Source organism: Triticum urartu, chromosome 3, assembly GCF_003073215.2.
Source record: "Triticum urartu cultivar G1812 chromosome 3, Tu2.1, whole genome shotgun sequence".
Lineage (NCBI taxonomy): Eukaryota > Viridiplantae > Streptophyta > Magnoliopsida > Poales > Poaceae > Triticum > Triticum urartu.
The window spans coordinates 30,651,171-30,674,926 of record NC_053024.1 but is presented as its reverse complement, the minus strand read 5'-3'; the positions used below and the strand labels follow the sequence as shown (position 1 = coordinate 30,674,926).

General features: G+C 45.4%; 1 protein-coding gene and 1 long non-coding RNA gene across 3 annotated transcripts; both read right to left on the bottom strand.

The window, feature by feature from the left end:
* Positions 1-228: 228 nt before the first annotated feature.
* LOC125542550 lies at positions 229-2,659 on the bottom strand. Of its 2 annotated transcripts, XR_007297944.1 has the most exons (3): positions 2,607-2,659; positions 1,964-2,066; positions 229-365 (listed from the first exon to the last, which is right to left on the bottom strand). It is a non-coding gene; the product is annotated as an uncharacterized LOC125542550 (long non-coding RNA). The 2 variants fall into 2 exon arrangements; XR_007297943.1 differs by lacking the exon at positions 229-365 and having other exon boundaries at positions 734-2,066.
* A 3,445-nt stretch (positions 2,660-6,104) lies between these two features.
* On the bottom strand, positions 6,105-8,007 carry LOC125547797 (60S ribosomal protein L4-1-like). Its single transcript, XM_048711567.1, has 2 exons — positions 6,910-8,007; positions 6,105-6,402 (listed from the first exon to the last, which is right to left on the bottom strand). Exons 1-2 carry the CDS (start codon positions 8,005-8,007, stop codon positions 6,289-6,291), a joined length of 1,212 nt encoding a protein of 403 aa, XP_048567524.1. The 3' UTR covers positions 6,105-6,288.
* Between the last annotated feature and the right edge of the window lie 15,749 nt (positions 8,008-23,756).

Genomic DNA, 23,756 nt, shown 5'->3' with positions numbered 1-23,756 from the left:
AGGCATAGATGATCTATGCCGACAGCTTTGCCGTAGGCATAGTCCTCGGCTAGGAGCTACCACATGGCAGTTATGCCGATGGCTTTGCTGTAGGCATATATGCAAACCTATATTGATGAATAAATAATACAAGTGATTTTGCAAAAAGTGAATAAAAGAAACTATATTCATAATATATGGAACACTACAATTATTTGGTCTGAATAATAAACAATAGACTTTATTAATATAAATGTCAATTACAAGCATTCAAGAATTACACTTAGAGGAAAAAGAAATAAAAGAAGAAAGAAAAAGTCCTAAACTAAACCTATACTAAACTATCTAGTTCTTCATCTTCTGCTTCTTTCTTCCAGTTCATCAACCTGCAAAACAAGAAACAACAAACAGGAAAAACTTGATCAAGGTTTAAATGTAGCATTCCCCTTAGCAAAATGCCTTTGTGTAGGAGCTAGCACTTACGAGTTTGGAAACATTAGTCAAACCCCAATCAGATTAAGTTGATCAAAGAAACAGTAGAAGAGAGCCAACACTGCATAAATGGAGCCAATAACCCAAAAGACAGAAGTAGAGCCAGCAAAGTATAGATCAAAGCCAAACCCAAAGATCAACTCAAACTAGAACTAACTCCATGATTAGGGGATCCCGCAATTAAGCTTGGGTTAGTTTTCAGATGAAATCCAACTAACCCACTACTAATCAACTAGCCCAGAGGTAGGGTTTGAAGTAGGGATTGTCCTCAGGCAGCCTAGTAGTGCTAGGACTATTGCATCATTGGATCAAGTAGTGCAGCATCTGTTGTTAAGTAACGATGAGAGCCTCAGGACACCATCATTGGCATGACAAGATTAAGGAGCACCTGTTCTTATCAGTGAGAGTAGGAGAGAAAGAAAGAAAGTGAAGAGACCAGTGTAGCATCTGTTCAAATCAGATTTAAGAGAGAGGGAATTAGCAAGGAAATATATAGTCCATAACCTGCAAGAAATAGGCCATTGATAGCACATTTACTAAACGTCTGCTGTAAGCAGAACACATACACCCACTTACACATGGGTACTATTCTGTATATAGGTACACAAGCACAACACATGCACCTGGTATAGATAGGAGTATAAGCATGCATCTAAATCATCTGAAACATATGAAATAGCTAATGCAAAGAAAGAATTATCACTACATGCAACCATCAGGACTATGTCCTGTACAATATACAACTAAACCACCAGTAGATGATGTACTAAACCATATAAGAAATACCAATACATGGTATTTAGATGAAGACTAGTATATATCAAACACAGTACCAGCTTGAAAGAGAAACTATTATTTTATACCACTACGGGAGCAAATCATGAACTACAGAGTAATTGCAGTAAAGAGATGAATCAGTATATGTTGATCAATAAGAGAGTTACAACTATATACAAATGAAGCACTATATCCTTTATAAGATAACAAAGAAACATTAGCACTTATACATATGAACAAATAGAACCAGCAGCCAACTAATAAAGAAAGTAGCATGTGATATATGACAGGAACAATAACATCTATAAGACCAAGATAATTGCAATGATAATAGTAGGGTCATGCCATCATTCGATCCAATCATTGGAGAACTAGTTGAGCGACAAATCAATAACAGTAGTTCCATTGGTTCAACCAACAAGTTAACAAAAGTTTACTTCCTACTAATTTTGCAACTCGTGATAATAAAGAAAGCAGAGCTCGACATCACAGCAACAAAAGTGGTAGACTGAGAGCCTGGAACCATGCATGTCAAATTGCAGAGCAGAAAAATAGCAGTACTACCTGGAGCAATAAGAAACTCAACGGACTGGGGCAACATTTGGAAGGAGACAAGCAAGTACTACAACAGCTAGCTAGGCTGAATTGAAGATTAAAAAAATCATATGTTGAGCATGATTATACATGTGAAGGGGAAGGGGTTCATGGCAGGGACCTTCAGGTGATGGCATGGCTTGCATCTCTCCTCCTCCTGTTCATTGGTTTGCATCCAATCCTTGCAATCCAATCCATGGACGTCCCTCCCTCCTGCGAATATGCTGCATAAGACATACATGGAGAAGCAAGCTGCTTGAAAACAGAGGAGATCCATGATGGTTGTTTTCATTTGCAACAGAAGAACTCAAAAAAATGCGCAAGTGTATGCTATCTATGGATATACCAACTCCACCAGTACCTAGCTCCCAAACTGAGAAAAAAAATCCATTCATATGCAGCAGCCCAAACTTGACTTTGAGAGAGCAGACTGATTAACATTTTTTTTGTTGCGTCGAAATTTTCACAAATAGAAGCACTCCAGCAACTATCAGAATAAATCATAGAGGCTGGCCGAACTAATTGGCGCACTCAAACGATACCTGAGAGCGGCCTGATGAATACATTGTTAGAGACGCACATCTAGCTAGTTTCCTGTATATCAATTAAGCTACTAGTTTGGTTGCTTCTTTTAGCTAGCATACACGTACGTGATTTGTCATAGCATACATAAACAAACACACGTTTCTTTTAGCTAGCTAGGCGGAAGTGAAGCATCATTATACAAGGAAAAGGGCGGAACAGAGGAGTGCAAAGGGGCTCACCATGGGGGTGCTTTACCCGATGCAATGCACCGCTGTCACGCCATGGAGGGGGCCGCCGTCTTGCCGGAGTTTACCCGCCGCGTGCGTCCGCCCCGCAGCCACCGGGTGCAGGAGCACCGACCACGAGGCGGAGCCGCCCGTGCGACTTGCGGTGGGCGTCGGAGAGGGCGGAGCAGAGTCGCCAGCGACACGCCGGAGTTGGAGGGGACGCCACCCTCGAAACCCTAGCCATGGGGAGGGGTCGTGGGAGAGCTCTCGGGGCGGCGAGAGGCGGATCTGGCCGGAGGGAAGGGAAGAGCGGCGGCAGGGGAGCACGGATCTGTGCTGCGCGCCGGCGAGGGCCGCCGGAACACGCCGGAATCGAGCGGCGTAGGCAGCGGCGGCGAGGGTTTCGTGGGTGGGGGAGGGAGCAGGTCCGGAGGAGGAAGAGACAAGCGAGAGAGGGAGAGGGAGAGGCGTGCGGTGGGTTTCTGTCTTGTTTTCCTTTTTCTTTTTTTCCTCCTTTTCTTTAGATGGATGGATGTGGCATGTGGTGTGGAGAGATGGATGGATAGATGTGAGCCATGTCATCAATCCATGCCACAATTGGTTCCACCAATGAGATTTAAGCTATTGCAATTGTATTTTCTCCTCTTATTCCGAGTAAACACTTAACAATTTTGGAGAAGGGAATTGGTATAAACGGCTCGCTCCTTCCCATGCTTCCCGACCGGGCCGAGCCCGCCACGGTAGGGTGTGGTAAAGTTTCAGCGCGTTTGGGAGAAGCCTGACCGGAGACCGCTGGTAAACTGCGAGCACCTGAAATGATGTCCAAGAGTGGTTTGTAAAACCATATATGATGTATTCACGGTACGTGTAGGCCTAGTGCAACCAAAGGACGGGCAGGACCCACCACCCGGGCGCGAATGTACCTTGGCGGCAAGCCGGATCTGGCCGTTAAAATCCACGGGAAATCATATGATGCTAGAAATCCTCGGGACCTGACACGGTGTCATCATATGGCCCTTGTAGGGTGTGGTAAAAGTTTGAGCGCGTTTCGTAGAAGCCTGGCCGTAGGCCGCTTGTAAACTACAAGATCTCCGAGGTAGTATATGGCTATCGAGAGAGAACTTGTCTGATTTGTGAAGGAAGTGTGTTGCCCGTTTCTCCGTTGACCTCGAAAGTTCTCATGATCTCAAATGGGGCCATCACATGACACATGGCAGGACATGGCATTTTCCGGGGCCGCCTGCAATATTTGAGACATTTATTGCATCCGTAGGGTTTCAATGCATGAAGTTACAGATCTGCATGGCGACCACCTGAAATGATGTCCAAAAGTGGTTTGTCAAATCATATATGATGTCTTTGCGGTATGTGTAGGCCTAGTGCAACCAAAGGAGGGGCAGGCCCCACCACCGAAGGGTGAATGTGCCTCAGCGACATGCTGGATCTAGCTGTTAAAATCCATGGGAAATCATACGATGCCGGAAATTCTCGAGACCTAGCACGATGGCGTCATGTGGCCCTTGTAGGTTGTGGTAAAAGTTTGAGCGCATTTCGCATAAGCCTAACCGAAGGCCTCTTGTAAACTGCACCATTTCCGAGGTAGTATCTAGCTATCGAGAGAGAGTGTGCCCAGTTTTGTGAAGGAAGTGCGCCGCCCGTTGCTCCATTTGCTATTTCAACCCTCCATCGCACTTGTATACATATATTAAGACACAATGCGAGTTTGGTACCATTGCTACCCCCAAGGCCCCCGACCGGCCTAATCCTAGCCCGATTGACCCGAAGATCTAGGCCTTTGACTTTTACCGGACGGCCTTTGACCAACGTACTTTTCCACCTGGTTGTGATAGGTCAGCCCATAGGAACATTTCAGAACAAGGTTTGGGCCCAACCGACTAGCGGACCCCCCTCATATTGACCCTATGCGGCCATTTCCCCCCTCCAAGTGCCGGCGGCAGCGCCTTCCGTGAAGGGGTCACACTCCGGGAGCCAAATGTCGTTTGTTTGCACCTGACAACACATTTCCAGACATGTAAGAGGACCTGGTGCAAGATTTGGTGGCATAGCTAGCCCCCAAAGGCCCCCGACCACACTTGTAGACACGCGGAAACAATCAGTGGTGGGGGATTTTTTTTTCACATACTCCTGCATCTTACAAAAATATAAGAAATTGCCATGCATATTATATCATATGTGTCTGCACTGTGTAAAAATGTCATGAATTGATTACGCTCCAAGTGTTCAGGAATATTCATGCAACGCCAAAGCCGCAGAAGGATTACTTCGATTTCATCGTCGTTCATGAGGTCGAACCTCACACCGGAGCCACGTATTGCCTCTTTAGACATGGCACCACACCTTTCGACATGTATGAGGACTCGGCGCGATGCTCTGGTGGCATTGCTACCCCTCCCCCGAAGGCCCCCGGTCGGCCTAACCCTGGACAAGTTGACCCGGAAATCTATGCCTTTGACTTTCACCGGACGAGCTTTGACCAATGGACGTTTTCACCTGGTTGTGATAGGTCGGCCCATAGGAACACTTGAGTACAAGGTCTGGGCCAAACACACCATAAGATTCCTTTCGTGTCAACCCGACATGGCCGTTTCCTCATGAACGACAATCCTTGAAACAATCTGATGGATGTAGATATAAAATTTGTCACGTTTGGGCAAGAAATGACAAATATACAAAAAAGTCAAAACAAAAGGGTGTTTTCTATAAATCTGAAGCAAACATGATTTAAGTTTGTTCAAATTTGAAACATAGTATAGCACAGAATCCTTTCAAGATTCTGATAAAACCCATATAAAATTTGTCAAAATCGATCCAAGTATCAATTACTTATGATTTTAACAAAGCATAAGGACATATATGCAAAAGTACAGGAGGCCACATTTCTAACATACTCAAAAACAAAAACAAACTGGATATTCATAATCTATGGAAAATTCTACCCTAAATCGATGTATAATTTGTGTATGTTTAAGTTTAGATAAGTTAGATTTAAATTAAACAAATTTTAACTTAAAAATAAAAATAATTTAAAATAAAAACAAATAATATCCGTAGGCAGAGTTCTCGGCCAGGCGCCACGTGGCGGGGCTATGCCTATGGCAAGGCCTATGCCTACGGCCTTGCCGTCGGCACAGCTCTGCCACGTGGCAGCTCCTAATAAAAAAATACAGATAATATCTATGCCGACGGCCGCCGTCAGGGCCGTCGGCATAGATTTGACGGCGTCAGCCCGCCGTTGGTCCCTGAGCCACCCGGACCACATCTATGCCGACGGCCTAACTATGCCTACGACTACCGTAGGCATAGATCGATATATGCCGACGGCCTAACTATGCCTACGGCTGCCGTAGGCATAGATGGAGGTATGCCGACGGCTTCTCTATGCCGACGGCTTTTCCCAGGCTGTCGGCGTAGCTTGAGGTATGCCGACGGCCCCGACAAAAAGTTGTCGGCATAGATAAGGCCGTAGGCATATAGGGTTATTCCGGTAGTGCAGTTTGAACAACATCATATACATGTTCTCACGACAACAGAAACACAAAACAGACATAGCAGAATTCTCGGGGAAAAAAACTCAGCTAATAATAGGATTATATAGAGAAACGAGAATCCTTTTGGGAAGTTCTCGCCGACTTAACTTGACAGGACTAGTACCCAAAACTTAATCAGAACATGCTTACTGCGACACACCGAGCCACTTCGAGAAGACATCAAACTCAGTGTAGTCACTGTCGGATATCATGGTCTTGTACCATGCTTTGCCAGCAGCCTTGACCTTGGCAGCTTCCTCCTAAAAAGAGGACAGAGGTGGACTGTTAGCACAATATCAAAGATAGGCCTCATTACACTTAATGCAACTAGAAAAGAAATATTTCACAGAAATGCTGGGCAAGTTCCTTCTACAAAACTAACATTGTCATACATCATTACAATTATCCATAATTTACTGAAGTGCAAAAAGATGTAGTTAGCATACATTGCCAAGGTCATAAATAGAGCTACTAACAGACAACAGAAGTAAATGACATACAGAAAACATGAGCAGAGCCGACTTACTAATTAACAAGTTTCTCTAGTTTAGAATTGACATACAGAAAACACGGCTTTAGTTTGTAGGGCAAGCATACATGTTAAGCATGCAGATATCACAGGGAACAAATTAACAATCCAGTATGTATATGAAGCTATATTATGCTATGAACTTCTAAATCAACAGTTCATGAAAAATAGCTCACGGCAAATTTCTTTCATACAGAAAAAGACAATGATCGCAAGCAAGGAGTAAAGAGATATATACCGGGCTAAGCCTGGTCCTCTTGGAAGCAATCTTCTCCTTCCTTGCCTTCATGCGAGCAGCTTCCACGAGGGTAGCCATCCTGCGGGCAGTGCCAAAGTAGGGGTTCAGCTTGAGCACTGCAGCCACATTCTTGAGCGGGTTCCTCCTCTTCTTCCTGAGCTTTATCTCCTTGTTGGTTGGCTTAACGACAGACTGCACCTCATCAGAGTTGATGATCCTGCCAAGGTCAGCGTTGGTCATCTTGGGCCTTGGCAGAAAGAAGCCATTCCTCTGTGAAGGCGCATCAAAGGTGCCATACACCTCCTCCAACTTCTTGAATGCAGTCTCCGTCCAGATTACAAACCGCCCAAGGTGGCCACCAGGGGCAAGGTCGAGAAGGTTGAGGCGCTCAACGTTGGCGACATCCACACCAGGCAGGTTGCGGAAGGCCTTGACGATCTTCGATCCCTCAGTGCCGTAGACAACGAGAGGCCCCTTGCGGTTGATGTATCGGCGGTTGCGCATCTTACCCTTGCCAGTTCGGATGCCAACAGAGTCCTGGGCCTTCTCAGAATCAGCATAGGCACCGGTCTGCTTCAGGATCTTGATGGCCTGAGAAGTCTTCTCGATGGACTCCGCCGAGTCAGAAATGACAAGGGGCATCTCAGGGACGGTTTCGATGCGGTGACCGCGGGCGAGGACAAGGGCTGGGACGGCGGTGGCGGCGAGGGCGGAGGTGACGGCGACACGTCGCATGTGGACGTTGACGCGGCGGTGCCACTTGCGCCAGGTCTTGGTGGGTGCGAACATACGTCCCCCACAGCACATGTTGCCGAAGGCCCCCTGGCCAGCGCGGTGTGTTCCGCCTCCAGGGACACGAGGAATACGTGACACCGCACGCCCCGTGCCCCAAGACTCGGCCGAGGTCTGGTGTCCGGCGCGACGGGAGACGGCGTAGGGCTGGCGCTTGTTGCAGGAGAGCAACCTGTGGACTGAGCGGACAACGTCGGGGCGGATCGGCGAGCGGAAGACCTCGGCAAGGGCGAGGCCGGCGCAGTCGGTGGTCATGTCACCCTCCAGGGCCTTCACCGAGACGATGGGGCGGGGGTTGGGTGCCATGGGGGGGAATTGGGGCGGTCGCGCGATGGAGAGGGCTTATATATGTGGGATCGCTTAGGGTTTGGGTGTTGCCGTGTTCGTTGGGTTTAGCGAGGCAAGATCTAGGCCGTCGGTTCGGAGTGGGCCGGTCTTAGCGTTACTTTCATTTCATTTGACATGTTGATCATTTAACGTGCGCATGCTCAGATCATTCGCCCATTCTCATCTAAGAAAAAGATCATTCACTCATTTTGGTCAGACTAAATACTTTGGAAGCTCCTTCTGACATTGTTGTCAGCAAACTCGTAGACGATATAAATCTATTTTGATTTTCAATAAATCTATTTTGATACTTGGTCTTAGCGTTACTTTCACTAGTTGACCCGTTGCGTCAAATGGCGCAGAGGCCCGCTAAAGCCATGTTGTTGATGAAAATAATTTCATTTTGCAAGGACCTATTCGATATCAATAGTAGAAAGTTCTTTTTTTTAAACCATGGTATATTGGAAATATGGTTATCACACCGCGAAAATCCGAGTTTGAAAAAAAATGTATAACATGTACAGACCAAGCATTATTTTAGTTGAAAATATGGTTATCATGGACCCGTTGTGCGTGCCAAATCATGCTAAATTCATGTGTGCAATGAAAAAAATATCCATTGTTTAATCTCCTCTAATAAGAAATATGGTGGACTGTTGTCTACAATAAGATGTATATACATACTTTAATTTGATAGCACAGACCCAATTTGGAATCATGTATGCAAATGGCAGAGACCCACCAACACGTGTGCTTTGAAATAAAATCCATGTATCAATAGACTTGTTCATGGACAGGCATGCATGCCAACTTAAACGCCCGTGTGTACATTTATTTATTTACTTTTGTACGGGATAAGAGTTGGGTAAATGTAGGCGAGTATAGGTTGATAGTTCTGACATTTTTTAGTTGTTTTCGTCATCATCGATGGAGGAAATATCAGTTACTCTTTGGGAGCTTTGCCTTTTCCATACTCTAATGCACCTGCATATTGGTTGGTTGTCTGAATGTTCGGAGTTTATGCTTGATCTCACTTGACGTACGGGGGCTATATTAATCTAGTCTTTGTGTTGCGGAAGAAAGACAGGGCGCAAGCTGTTTTAAGTTAGGTGAACATTGCACACCACCACAAGTTAGGTCACTTATGGTAACAGGTATTTAGGTTCACATTTTAAAATGTCTTAGCAGGAACTGATGTCACTGAAACAACTTGAAAACTATTCGATACATCCAAAAGTTTTGCAAAATCGGACACTTTCCAAACAATAAAGCGCCATTTCAGCACAGGTTCTAAAGACTACATGTAACAGGCAGTTTTCCATCCTGCATTAGCAAGTACTGCCTCCATCAAGGCCTGAAAAAAGAAGAATGGGGTATTTATCTGTGAATCTGAATCGGAGAAGAAAAGAGTCGACTGCCATACAAAACTTCCTTCTCTAAGACTTGATATCTACTCTCTCCGTTCCAAATTACTCGTCGTGGTTTTAGTTCAAATTTGAACTAAAATCATGACGAGTAATTTGGAACGGAGGGAGTACAATGCAAGCGGAAAATTAGTTCAATAAAGGAAAACTATAGTGAATACTCCCTCCGGTCCTTTTTACTCTGCATATTAGGTTTGCCTGAAGTCAATCTCATCAAACTTTGACCAAGTTTATACAAAAAATTATTAACATTCACATAACAACACATTTATTATTAGGTTTATCTCAGAATATATTTTCATATTATATTTATTAGATGTTATAGATGTTAATATTTTCTAATATAAATTTGGTCAAACTTAGCAAACTTTGACTTCAGACAAAGGTAATGTGTGGAGTCAAAAGGACCGGAGGGAGTACAATAGTAAAAAGTGTACGAAGAAGTCCCAAGAAAAAAAAATCAAATCCTTTCATATTTTTATTTGTTTGCGGGGTAAAACCTTTCATATTACAATGTGTTGAAGATTTTCCCAACAATTAGATCAGCCATATACACAAGAGAGTCAATTGCCCATTCACTGGTCACCAAAAGAACAACAATTTAAGGAGCATAAGTCGACTAATTACAACTGCAGATAAGTTGACTACAAACCTTCCTGGCTATTACTATAGTAATCAATCAGCAACTCTAAGTACGGTAACAAAGCAAGTCTCCCGATTCTAATAACAACAACACTAAATTGCAAAGGCTTGTGTTACATTAATTTATCCCATTGTGCGCATGAAACAAATTGAACTGCTAGATATATTTTTCCAATCGACTATCGTATGAATTCCTCAACTTTTATCTGGAGATTTTGAAGTAGCAAAGTATTCCCACAACTTACAAAATTGAAGATCAAGGCTTTTGCTGAGATGGGAGCATTCATATGACATGTTAGTCTTCAAAATTGATCTCTAACTAAAAAAAGAGCTTGCTGAACTGAAAACATGTACTACATGCACAACTTCCGTCAGGAATGTGATAGTGGTTTAGAAACCTGATCCACTAGATGATTTAACCAGAACTGAAAGCAAACAATCTTATACATGAATACCTATATGGTTGTAATCAGAACTAAAACACATTATTTTAAGCATGGGCGGGAAAGTATAAATGAGTGCAGTATTTGGGAGATTATGATGATGTACTAAACAGAAATGTAACCAGTCAGCTTCTATAGGGAATGCAAATACTCATGGAATAAAAAAACAGAGCACATCTTTGCAGAAATAAGGTACATGTTTCCTTACCTGTAGGCAAAATGCAGCATACTATTTTATTTCTTGCATCCCTTAGCATCCTGTAAAAATAAAATAAGAAGTCATGTTAGATGGTCTGTGAAAGCGGATACATGAATGGTACTGACATGATATATTTTCTGCCTGCTAGCAAATTTATTAAGCAAGATCATCAAATATTTCTTTATAGACCACATGTGAGTTTTGCCATCATTTTCAGGAGAGTTATTTCAAATTTGTAATCTCAGGACTGACCAAGAGATACTCACATTAGTCAAAATAGGAATCCTAGGCGCTAAATTTGAGATGTCCATGATTACTCCAACGTAGTAACCAACCCATACTCTGTAAACTAAGTTTTTTTAAATACTTCAAAAAGAAGTGTACATGCAAGAATGTGTCTTTCATGGGTATGTTTACTTTTTCTAAAAGTGTATTCAAATGGGAGTAGTATGTAAAAAGGCTGAAGACTAATAATGTGGTATGCATATATCATAACTATTATGAATACACCGATAGGTGTAGAGAAGGCTGAATTGAAATGGCCGCAAATTTCCTCCAGCCACGAATGTAGCCATACCCATGGTATCCAAAGAGCACCTTCTAGTTCTTGGTGAATACCTTGCGCGCGGTGGGGTCACAACCACTCTAGAAGAGAGTGGCAGCTAGGCGGGGCAGAGTAAGACCTGAGCGAGGGCTGCAGAGTGAAAGGAAGAGCAGAGTGGTGATTGTAGACTGATGATTATGAATAGAAACATACAAATCTAATAGATTTGACAAATCTAATTGATTTGTTATACTTATCCAATTTGTACATTTTGTAATATAATTCGGCACTAATTCCATTACACCATCTAGCATCATCTAGGATTTTAGCACCTCTAGCTCTAGTAGTCTAACAGAGCATAGAACTGAAAATAAATACTCAATTCAGGAAGTTTTTATGAACTGTACGCCACATAAGCAATGCCCTATGTGCTTGCAATCCGACAGCCATGTGATTTTCCCATTCTTCCAAAAGACCGTCGGTGCATCATTTTCACATAAAACTTGCACGCCCAGGCATTTTTTGCACAACTACGAAATGAGCAGTAAATTAGGAATGTATCGCCAGTCAAAATGAAGTCCACTTCCCATAATGTTCGTAAAGAAATCAACATCATGAATCTCTTGGACTACCTTCCATTCAAGCTGACCATGAAGTTTTGCTGCTGGAATCCTCTTTGGAGATGTAACTGTCAAACATGATGAATATACATGCGCACACACATTGTAACGTGACAAGAGAGATCTTGTTTGGTAGTTTGCTCAGGCGGTAGTTAGGCCGTATCTCTTATCTGTTGTAACTAGCTAGATCTATCTCCTCCTTTTCTTTCTCCTCAAGACGTAACTTGGATTCTCCCCAAACCGAATGTATGCGCTATCAGGGTTATTGCGCCCCTGCTATATAACACGCAACACGTCCCCTCATGCGAGGTAAGATGTTTCCGCCTATCGCACATGGTAATCAGAGCCTTCTCTCTTCCCATCTAAAACCCTCCGCAATTCCAACTGTGCCTAGCCATGTCTTCCTCCTCCGGTGCCTTCCAACCTAGCCTCAATGGCCAGGTCATCGAGAAGCTTTCTCGCACGAACTACGTGTTGTGGCGTACGCAGATCACGCCGCAACTGCGTGGAGCTGGTGTCTTCGGCTACGTCGACGGCACCTCGCCGGAACCAGCTAAGCTCCTCTCCATCAAGGACAAGGACGACAAGGAGACCTTCGAGCCCAACCCGCTCCACCCTATCTGGGTCAGGGAGGATCAGCAGGTGCTCGACTACTTGCTGGCCAACCTCTCGAAAGAGGTGCTCATCATGGTGACCATGGTCACCACGGCGCAGGCGCTCTGGACGACGCTGGCGAGCATGTACTCATCCCAGTCGCTAAGCCGCGCCAACAACATCCGCACCTCCCTCATCAACGCGCAGAAGGGCAATCAATCCATCGCATCCTACTTCGCCTCCATGTGTGATAGAGGCGAAGGTGTCCCGATTTTTCGATGAGATGGTGGCTATCGTTTTCTGTGGGAGTCGACCTTGATGATTCGACTACGACCATGCGAGACGTCGCGCCTTAGCAATCGCTAAACCAACTTCCGAGGGGTTATTTACCACGCCGGAGCACGATCAACCTGACCACGAGGGTCTGTTTCCTGCGAGCAAACGAAGAACAAGCAAGAAACTGAGATTGCAATCTGGATATTGCGAATATAAGAGGAAAGCTTTATTAATGAAGGTGGAGTTCTGTGACGCCTTTGTATGGTCGTTGAACACAAACGAAGTACGCGAAGTTGCAGCTACGGCGAACTTTTAATCTAAACAAAACCCAAAGTCTAAACGATGCCCTAAGGGCTGTATATATGGAGGAGATGATGCGGAGCATCCTACGGTCATCCCCATGGACCTACCATCGTCTCATCAAGTGCCAAGAGGACCCATGACACGAGCACGAGCTAGAGCTCTCGAGACCGAGGTGACTTCTCTCCTTAGTGATATTACATATGATCCTCTCAAGACATGGCTACTACCTAAGTCCGAGATGTTGTGCATGATTAGGTATCAAGAGGACCCTCCCAAAGATGCACGTGAAGATGAACAAGTCCCCAAGTTCACGGATGAAGAGAACCAACGGAAGGAGTCAAGAACACCTCCCAGGCCCCGGACATCCGGCCATGACCCCGGACATCCGTGTTGGGGAACGTAGTAATTTCAAAAAATTTCCTACGCACACGCAAGATCATGGTGATGCATAGCAACAAAAGGGGAGAGTGTTTTCTACGTACCCTTGTAGACCGGCAACGGAAGTGTTGACACAACGTAGAGGAAGTAGTTCGTACGTCTTCCCGATCCGACCGATCCAAGTACCGAACGTACGGCACCTCCGAGTTCTGCAACACGTTCAGCTCGATGACGATCCCCGGACTCCGATCCAGCAAAGTGTCGGGAGAGTTCCTCAGCACGACGGCGTGGTGACGATCTTGATGTTCTACTGTCGCAGGGTTTCGCCTAAGCACCACTACAATATTATCGAGGACTATGGTGGAAGGGGGCACCACACACGGCTAAGAAAACGATCACAAGGATCAACTTGTGTGTCTAGAGGTGCCCCCCTGCCCCCGTATATAAAGGAGCAAGGGGGGGTGCGGCCGGCCCTAGGAGGAGGCGCGCAGGAGGAGTCCTACTCCTACCGGGAGTAAGACTCCCCCCTTTCCCTAGTTGGATTAGGACTTGGGGGGAAGGAGGAGAGGGAAGAAAGGAAAGGGGGGGCGTCACCCCCCCTCCTTGTCCAATTCGGACTTGGGGGGGGGGAGGGGCACGCGGCAGCCCCTAGGCCTCCTCTCCTCTTCCTCCACTAGGACCATAAGGCCCATTAGGTTACCGGGGGGTTCCGGTAACCTCCCGGTACTCCGGTAAAATGCCGATTTCACTCGGAACACTTCCGATGTCCAAACATAGGCTTCCAATATATCAATCTTTATGTCTCGACCATTTCGAGACTCCTCGTCATGTCCGTGATCACATCCGGGACTCCGAACAAACTTAGGTACATCAGTAAATCAAAATGCAACTCATAATATAACTGTCATCGAAACCTTAAGCGTGCGGACCCTACGGGTTCGAGAACAATGTAGACATGACCGAGACACGTCTCCGATCAATAACCAATAGCGGAACCTGGATGCTCATATTGGCTCCTACATATTCTACGAAGATCTTTATCGGTCAGACCGCATAACAACATACGTTGTTCCCTTTGTCATCGGTATGTTACTTGCCCGAGATTCGATCGTCGGTATCTCAATACCTAGTTCAATCTCGTTACGCAAGTCTCTTTACTCGTTCATAATACATCATCTCGCAACTAACTCATTAGTTAATGCTTGCAAGGCTTATGTGATGTGCATTACCGAGAGGGCCCAGAGATACCTCTCCGACAATCGGAGTGACAAATCCTAATCTCGAAATACGCCAACCCAACATGTACCTTTGGAGACACCTGTAGAGCTCCTTTATAATCACCCAGTTACGTTGTGACGTTTGGTAGCACACAAAGTGTTCCTCCGGCAAACGAGAGTTGCATAATCTCATAGTCATAGGAACATGTATAAGTCATGAAGAAAGCAATAGCAACATACTAAACGATCGGTGCTAAGCTAATGGAATGGGTCATGTCAATCACATCATTCTCCTAATGATGTGATCCCATTAATCAAATGACAACACATGTCTATGGTTAGGAAACATAACCATCTTCGATTAACGAGCTAGTCAAGTAGAGGCATACTAGTGACGTTTGGTTTGTCTATGTATTCACACAAGTATTATGTTTCCGGATAATACAATTCTAGCATGAATAATAAACATTTATCATGATATAAGGAAATAAAATAATAACATTATTATTGCCTCTAGGGCATATTTCCTTCAGTCTCCCACTTGCACTAGAGTCAATAATCTAGATTACACAGTAATGATTCTAACACCCATGGAGCTTTGGTGCTGATCATGTTTTGCTCGTGGAAGAGGCTTAGTCAACGGGTCTGCTACATTCAGATCCGTATGTATCTTGCAAATCTCTATGTCTCCCACTTGGACTAGATCCCGGATGGAATTGAAGCGTCTCTTGATGTGCTTGGTTCTCTTGTGAAATCTGGATTCCTTTGCCAAGGCAATTGCACCAGTATTGTCACAAAAGATTTTCATTGGACCCGATGCACTAGGTATGACACCTAGATCGGATATGAACTCCTTCATCTAGACTCCTTCGTTTGCTGCTTCCGAAGCAGCTATGTACTCCGCTTCACAGGTAGATCCTGCCACAACGCATTGTTTAGAACTGCACCAACTGACAGCTCCAACGTTTAATGTAAACACGTATCCGGTTTGCGATTTAGAATCGTCCGGATCAGTGTCAAAGCTTGCATCAACGTAACCATTTACAATGAGCTCTTTGTCACCTCCATATACGAGAAACATATCCTTAATCCTTTTCAGGTATTTCAGGATGTTTTTGACCGCTGTCCAATGATCCACTCCTGGATTACTTTGGTACCTCTCTGCTAGACTTATAGCAAGACACACATCAGGTCTGGTACACAGCATTGCATACATGATAGAGCCTATGGCTGAAGCATAGGGAACATCTTTCATTTTCTCTCTATCTTCTGTATTGGTCGGGCATTGAGTCTTACTCAATTTCACACCTTGTAACACAGGCAAGAATCCTTTCTTTGCATGATCCATTTTGAACTTCTTCAAAATTCTGTCAAGGTATGTGCTTTGTGAAAATCCAATTAAGCGTCTTGATCTATCTCTATAGATCTTAATGCCCAATATGTAAGCAGCTTCACCGAGGTCTTTCATGGAAAAACTCTTATTCAAGTATCCCTTTATGCTATCCAGAAATTCTATATCATTTCCGATTAGTAATATGTCATCTACATATAATATCAGAAATGCTACAGAGCTCCCACTCACTTTCTTGTAAATACAGGCTTCTCCAAAAGTCTGTATAAAACCAAATGCTTTAGATCAACACTATCAAAAGCGTTTATTCCACTCCCGAGGCTGCACCAGTCCATAAATGGACTCGCTGAAGCTTGCACACTTGTAGCTCCCTTTGGATCGACAAAACCTTCGGATGCATCATATACAACTCTTCTTCCAGAAATCCATTCAGGAAATGCAGTTGACATCCATTCTGCCAAATTTCATAATCATAAAATGCGGCAATTGCTAAACATGATTCGGACAGACTTAAGCATCGCTACGGGTGAGAAGGTCTCATCGTAGTCAATCCCTTGAACTTGCCGAAACCCTTTTGCGACAAGTCGAGCTTTGTAGACAGTAATATTACCGTCGGTGTCAGTCTTCTTCTTGAAGATCCATTTATTCTCAATTGCTTGCCGATCATTGGGCAAGTCAACCAAAGTCCATACTTTGTTCTCATACATGGATCCCATCTCAGATTTCATGGCTTCAAGCCATTTTGCGGAATCTGGGCTCACCATCGCTTCTCCATAGTTCGTAGGTTCATCATGATCTAGTAACATGACTTCCAGAACAGGATTACCGTACCACTTTGGTGCGGATTTTATTCTGGTTGATCTACGAGGTTCAGTAGTATCTTGTTCTGAAGCTTCATGATCATCATCATTAGCTTCCTCACTAATTGATGTAGGTGTCACAGAAACTGGTTTCTGTGATGTACTACTTTCCAATAATGGAGCAGGTACAGTTTCCTCATCAAGTTCTACTTTCCTCCCACTCACTTCTTTCGAGAGAAACTCCTTCTCGAGAAAGTTTCCGAATTTAGCAACAAAAGTTTTGCCTTCGGATATGTGATAGAAGGTGTATCCAATAGTTTCCTTTGGATATCCTATGAAGACACATTTCTCCGATTTGGGTTCGAGCTTACCAGGTTGAAGCTTTTTCACATCAGCATCGCAATCCCAAACTTTTAGAAATGACAACTTTGGTTTCTTGCCAAACCATAGTTCATAAGGCGTCGTATCAACGGATTTTGATGGTGCCCTATTTAACGTGAATGCGGCTGTCTCTAGAGCATAACCCCAAAACGATAGCGGTAAATCATTAAGAGACATCATAGATCGCACTATATCTAGTAAAGTACGATTACGACGTTCGGACACACCATTACGCTGTGGTGTTCCGGGTGGCGTGAGTTGCGAAAACTATTCCGCATTGTTTTAATGTACCAACTCGTAACTCAAATTTCTCCTCCACGATCAGATCGTAGGAATTTTATTTTCTTGTACGATTGATTTTCAACTTCACTCTGAAATTCTTTGAACTTTTCAAATGTTTCAGACTTATGTTTCATTAAGTAGATATACCCATATCTGCTTAATCATCTGTGAAGGTGAGAAAATAACGATATCCGCCACGAGCCTCAACATTCATCGGACCACATACATCTGTATGTATGATTTCCAATAAATCTGTTGCTCTCTCCATAGTACCGGAGAACGGTGTTTTTGTCATCTTACCCATAAGGCACGGTTCGCAAGTACCAAGTGATTCATAATCAAGTGGTTCCAAAAGCCCATCAGTATGGAGTTTCTTCATGCGCTTTATACCGATATGACCCAAACGGCAGTGCCACAAATAAGTTGCACTATCATTATCAACTCTGCATCTTTTGGTTTCAACACTATTGAATATGTGTGTCACTACTATCGAGATTTTAAGAATAGGACCACTCTTTAAGGGCTGACCATGAAAGATATTACTCATTTAAAATAGAACAACCATTATCTCTGATTTAAATGAATTAACCGTCTCGCATCAAACAAGATTCCAGATATATGTTCATGCTTACCGCTGGCACCAAATAACATTATTTAGGTCTATACTAATCCGAAGGTAGGTAGAGTAGCGTGCCGACCGCGATCACACGACTTTGGAACCATTTCCCATGCACATCGTCACCTCGTCCTTAGCAATCTTCGCTTAATCCGTAGTCCCTGTTTCGAGTTGCAATATAGCAACAGAACCAGTATCAAATACCCAGGGTGCTACTGCGAGCATTAGTAAGGTACACATCATAATGTATATCACATATACCTTTGTTCACCTTGCCATCCTCTTATCCGCCAAATACTTGGGGCAGTTCCGCTTCCAGTGACCAGTCTGCTTGCAGTAGAAGCACTCAGTTTCAGGCTTAGGTCCAGGTTTGGGTTTCTTCTCTTGAGTAGCAACTTGCTTGCTGTTCTTTTTGAAGTTCCCCTTCTTCTTTCCTTTGCCCTTTTTCTTGAAACTAGTGGTCTTGTTGACCATCAACACTTGATGCTCCTTCTTGATTTCTACCTCCGCAGCTTTCAGCATTGCGAAGAGCTCGGGAATAGTCTTATTCATCCCTTGCATATTATAGTTCATCACGAAGCTCTTGTAGCTTGGTGGCAGTGATTGGAGAATTCTGTCAATGACGCAATCATCTGGAAGATTAACTCCCAATTGAATCAAGTGATTATTATACCCAAACATTTTGAGTATATGCTCACTGACAGAACTGTTCTCCTCCATCTTGCAGCTATAGAACTTATTGGAGACTTCATATCTCTCAATCCGAGCATTTGCTTGAAATATTAACTTCAACTCCTGGAACATCTCATATGCTCCATGACGTTCAAAACGGTCGTTGGAAGTCCCGATTCTAAGCCGTAAAGCATTGCACACTGACTATCGAGTAGTCATCAGCTTTTGCTCCGCCAGACGTTCATAACATCTCGGTGTTGCATCCAGCAGCAGGCCTGGCACCAGCGGTGCTTCCAGACTGTAATTCTTCTGTGCAGCATGAGGATATCCTCAAGTTATGGAACCCATCCGTGTAATGCTACATCATCTTTCAACTTTGGCTTTTCTCAAGGAACGCATTAAAATTCACGGAACAACAGCACGGGCATCTTATCTTACAATCAACATATACAAGCAAGATACTATCAGGTACTAAGTTCATGATAAATTTAAGTTCATTAATCATATTACTAAGAAATCCCACTTAGATTAGACATCCTCTAATCCTCTAAGTGATTACGTGATCCAAATCACTAAACCATGTCCGATCATCACATGAGATGGAGTAGTTTCAATGGTGAACATCACTATGTTGATCATATCTACTATATGATTCACGCTCGACCTTTTCGGTCTCCGTGTTCCAAGGCCATATCTGTTATATGCTAGGCTCGTCAAGTTTAACCTGAGTATTCCGCGTGTGCAACTGTTTTGCACCCGTTGTATTTGAACGTAGAGCCTATCACACCCGATCATCACGTGGTGTCTCAACACGAAGAACTTTCGCAACGGTGCATACTCGGGGAGAACACTTCTTGATAATTAGTGAGAGATCATCTTATAATGCTACCGTCAATCAAAGCAAGATAAGATGCATAAAAGATAAACATCACATGCAATCAATATAAGTGATATGATATGGCCATCATCATCTTGTGCTTGTGATCTCCATCTTCGAAGCACCGTCATGATCACCATCGTACCGGCGCGACACCTTGATCTCCATCGTAGCATCGTTGTCGTCTTGTCAATCTTATGCTTCCATGACTATCGCTACTGCTTAGTGATAAAGTAAAGCATTACAAGGCGATTGCATTGCATACAATAAAGCGACAACCATATGGCTCCTGCCAGTTGCCGATAACTCGGTTACAAAACATGATCATCTCATACAATAAAATTTAGCATCATGTCTTGACCATATCACATCACAACATGCCTGCAAAAACAAGTTAGACGTCCTCTACTTTGTTGTTGCAAGTTTTACGTGGCTGCTACGGGCTTAAGCAAGAACCATCTTACCTACGCATCAAAACCACAACGATAGTTTGTCAAGTTGGTGATGTTTTAACCTTCGCAAGGACCGGGCGTAGCCACACTGGTTCAACTAAAGTTGGAGAAACTGATACCCGCTAGCCACCTTGTGCAAAGCACGTCGGTAGAACCGTCTCGCGTAAGCGTACGCGTAATGTCGGTCCGGCCGCTTCATCCAACAATACCGCCGAAACCAAAGTAATGACATGCTGGTAAGCAGTATGACTTATATCGCCCACAACTCACTTGTGTTCTACTCGTGCATATAACATCAACACATAAAACCTAGGCTCTGATACCACTTGGGGAACCGATACGTATCCGGGACTCGAACAAAAACCTTCGGTACATCAAAATGCATAAACTCATAATATAACTGTCATCGTAACCTTAAGCGTGCGGACCCTACGGGTTCGAGAACAATGTAGACATGACCGAGACACGTCTCCGGTCAATAACCAATAGCGGAACCTGGATGCTCATATTGGCTCCACATATTCTACGAAGATCTTTATCGGTCAGACCGCATAACAACATACGTTGTTCCCTTGTCATCGGTATGTTACTTGCCCGAGATCGATCTCAATACCTAGTTCATCTCGTTACCGCAAGTCTCTTTACTCGTTTCGTAATACATCATCTGCAACTACTCATATTGAATGCTGCAAGCATGTCGGTGTCAAAACCGGCGGATCTCGGGTAGGGTCCCGAACTGTGCGTCTAGGCCGGATGGTAACAGGAGGCAGGGGAACACGATGTTTTACCCAGGTTCGGGCCCTCTTGATGGAGGTAAAACCCTACGTCCTGCTTGATTAATATTGATGATATGGGTAGTACAAGAGTAGATCTACCACAAGATCAGAGAGGCTAAACCCTAGAAGCTAGCCTATGGTATGATTGTTGTATATGGAGTTGATTGCCTACGGACTACAACCCTCCGGTTTATATAGACACCGGATAGGGTTAGGGTTACACAGAGTCGGTTACAATGGTAGGAGATCTTGAATATCCGCATCGCCAAGCTTGCCTTCCACGCCAAGGAAAGTCCCATCCGGACACGGGACGAAGTCTTCAATCTTGTATCTTCATAGTCCAGGAGTCCAGCTGAAGGTATAGTCCGGCTACCCGAACACCCCCTAATCCAGGACTCCCTCAGTAGCCCCTGAACCAGGCTTCAATGACGACGAGTCCGGCGCGCAAATTGTCTTCGGCATTGCAAGGCGGGTTCCTCCTCCAAGTCCTTCATAGAAGATTGTAAACACCAAGAGTAGTGTCCGGCTCTGCAAAATAAGCTTCCACATATTGCCATAGAGAGAATAATATTAACACAAATCAAATCTGCTGACGTATTCCGCAGTGCGTCATCACACTACAGCCAAGTCCTTCACTCGAATCGTTTACTTTTCCACCTCAGCATGTTTTGCGAGGCGGTTTCCTTGGCACGTCTTGTCAAAGCAGAGATCGTGTACCCCCTTTACGGGATTCTCATCAATACGGACGTGGGTAATCCAACCGCGCCACTTATCACGGCGCTTGGGAGGCAAGCGAGTTTTACTAGGCAGGTGGGGACGCACAACCGCATCCGCCCATATAAGGGGATAAGGATCCACCTTTTTACCTACGCCTTCTTCCTCCTTTGCCTGTCCATCTCCTGCGCACTCGAGCTCTAGCGCCCAAGCCTGCACTTCCCACCTCAACCTTCTCCAGCAATGTCCGTATCGGGAGGCAAGTGGATGGTCTCCTCCGTCACGGAGGCCATGTCAAAAAGCTAAGGAAGGCCGGATACTTGTCCAAAGACATCGCGCACCGACTTCCCGAGGAGGGGCAGCTTCTCCCCACCCCCAGGCCCCATGAGAGGGTAGTATTCCTTCCCCACTTCCTCCGCGGACTGGGTTTTCCACTCCACCCATTTGTCCGGGGGCTCATGTTTTACTATGGCCTAGGATTTCCACGATCTGGCCCCGAACTTCATCTCAACATCTCGGCGTTTATCTCGTGTGCGAGGCTTTCCTCCGCATCCGCCCCCATTTCGGCCTCTGGCTCAAGACCTTCAACGTCAAGCCCAAGGTGGTGCGCGGCAGCCAGGCGGAGTGCGGAGGCGCCATGGCGGGCAAGATGGCTCAACGTCCTATGGCTCGAGGGCTCCTTCGTGGAGACCCTGAAGGGGTGGCAATCGTGGTGGTTTTACATCACCGAGCCGCGCAAACCGAATGGATCGCAACCCCCGAGTTCCGATCCGACCCCCCACACGGCTTATGTCCTGGAAAGAGACGGGCCTGTCGTGGGGCGACGAAAAAGAGGTGACCGGACTGCAGACATGCATCCAGTCCCTGGTGAGCAAGTCGATCAAGCTCGTCAATGTAGTCCAGGTTATGCTCGTCCGCCGGATCCTCCCATGTCAACAACGGGATTTTAATCTGTGGGAGTTCGACCCGGCGCAGCACCAAACCCTTAACAGGCTCTTCTACACGACGTATGAAGACGTCTGGAGGGTGCTAACCAAAGGCGCCGAGGCTCCCACATCCGCTTCCGAGGGACCGCGGATACAGCTCGCAGCGTCACGCTAGCGAGGTAAGCTATTTTCACCTTTTACAGGATGTTAAGTTTTTTCATAGTTTGACTCTATGGGATCTAAACTCCCTCACCTTTGACAGGCTTGGCAGGCGCAGTCCGGATCGATAACTGTCCGGCTCCCTGCCGAAGACCCAGCCTACTCTCCTAGTGAAAGCTGCTGTTCCGGCGCCTATGTGGTGCCGGAAGAAAGGCCAAGAAGAAGAAGGCCACGGGACTCGAAAGAGTGCCCGTAATGTGGGGGTTCGGAACTCGTCATCCGACGAGTCCGAGACGCTCTCCCTCCCGTGAGAACGAAGGAGGGAAGAAGAAAACTCTCCCCCTCCAGCGGGGGGAGGAAAGAAAAGGAAGCCCGCCCCAACGGGGGAGGCCGAACGGTCCAGGAAGAGGAAGACCCCTCCGCCGAACTACTCCCCCAACGCCAAAGAGGGCGAAGAGGAGTGGCCAGATAGGGCCAAGCGTCCAGCAAAATCGTAAGTATTCGGATATCAGGGTAACTCATGACGTTCCTTTGTCCACAGCTTTCCCTAATGTCGAACATAATTATGCAGCCCGCCCGGCCGAACTCAACGAGTCATCGAGTGGCTCCCTGGATTCATCAGACATGAACTCAGTCCGCCCGCTGTCTCCCCCGCACTGCGGACGACGCCGAAGTGGCGTCGCAACGAGCTCCGGGGCAGGAGGAGGTGGTTCCTGGAGGAGCCGCAAGGCGACCTCCCGGACCCCAGGAGTAAAGGGGACAAGACCCCCCAGGGCTCCAAGTCCGGCTTTGTGCCTGGACACCGCGCCGGAATCTTCATACAGTTCCGGACCGCGGTAGGCGAACTCCTTCCAAGAGGAGCAAGCCTTCTGAGCCGGCGGCCTCCGTCCAACCGGAGGTGCCGGACAATCTGCTTGAGGTGCTTGACGGCGCCTCCATCGACGAGGAGCACCGTACTATTATGAGTACGGTGATCCAGAAGGTTCAGTCCGCCAAGAGCGGACTGACTGAAGCTTGCGCTAGCCTTCTAACAGGCTTCGAGGTAAGTAAAAATATATAAAAATAGTACCGCATAGACAGTA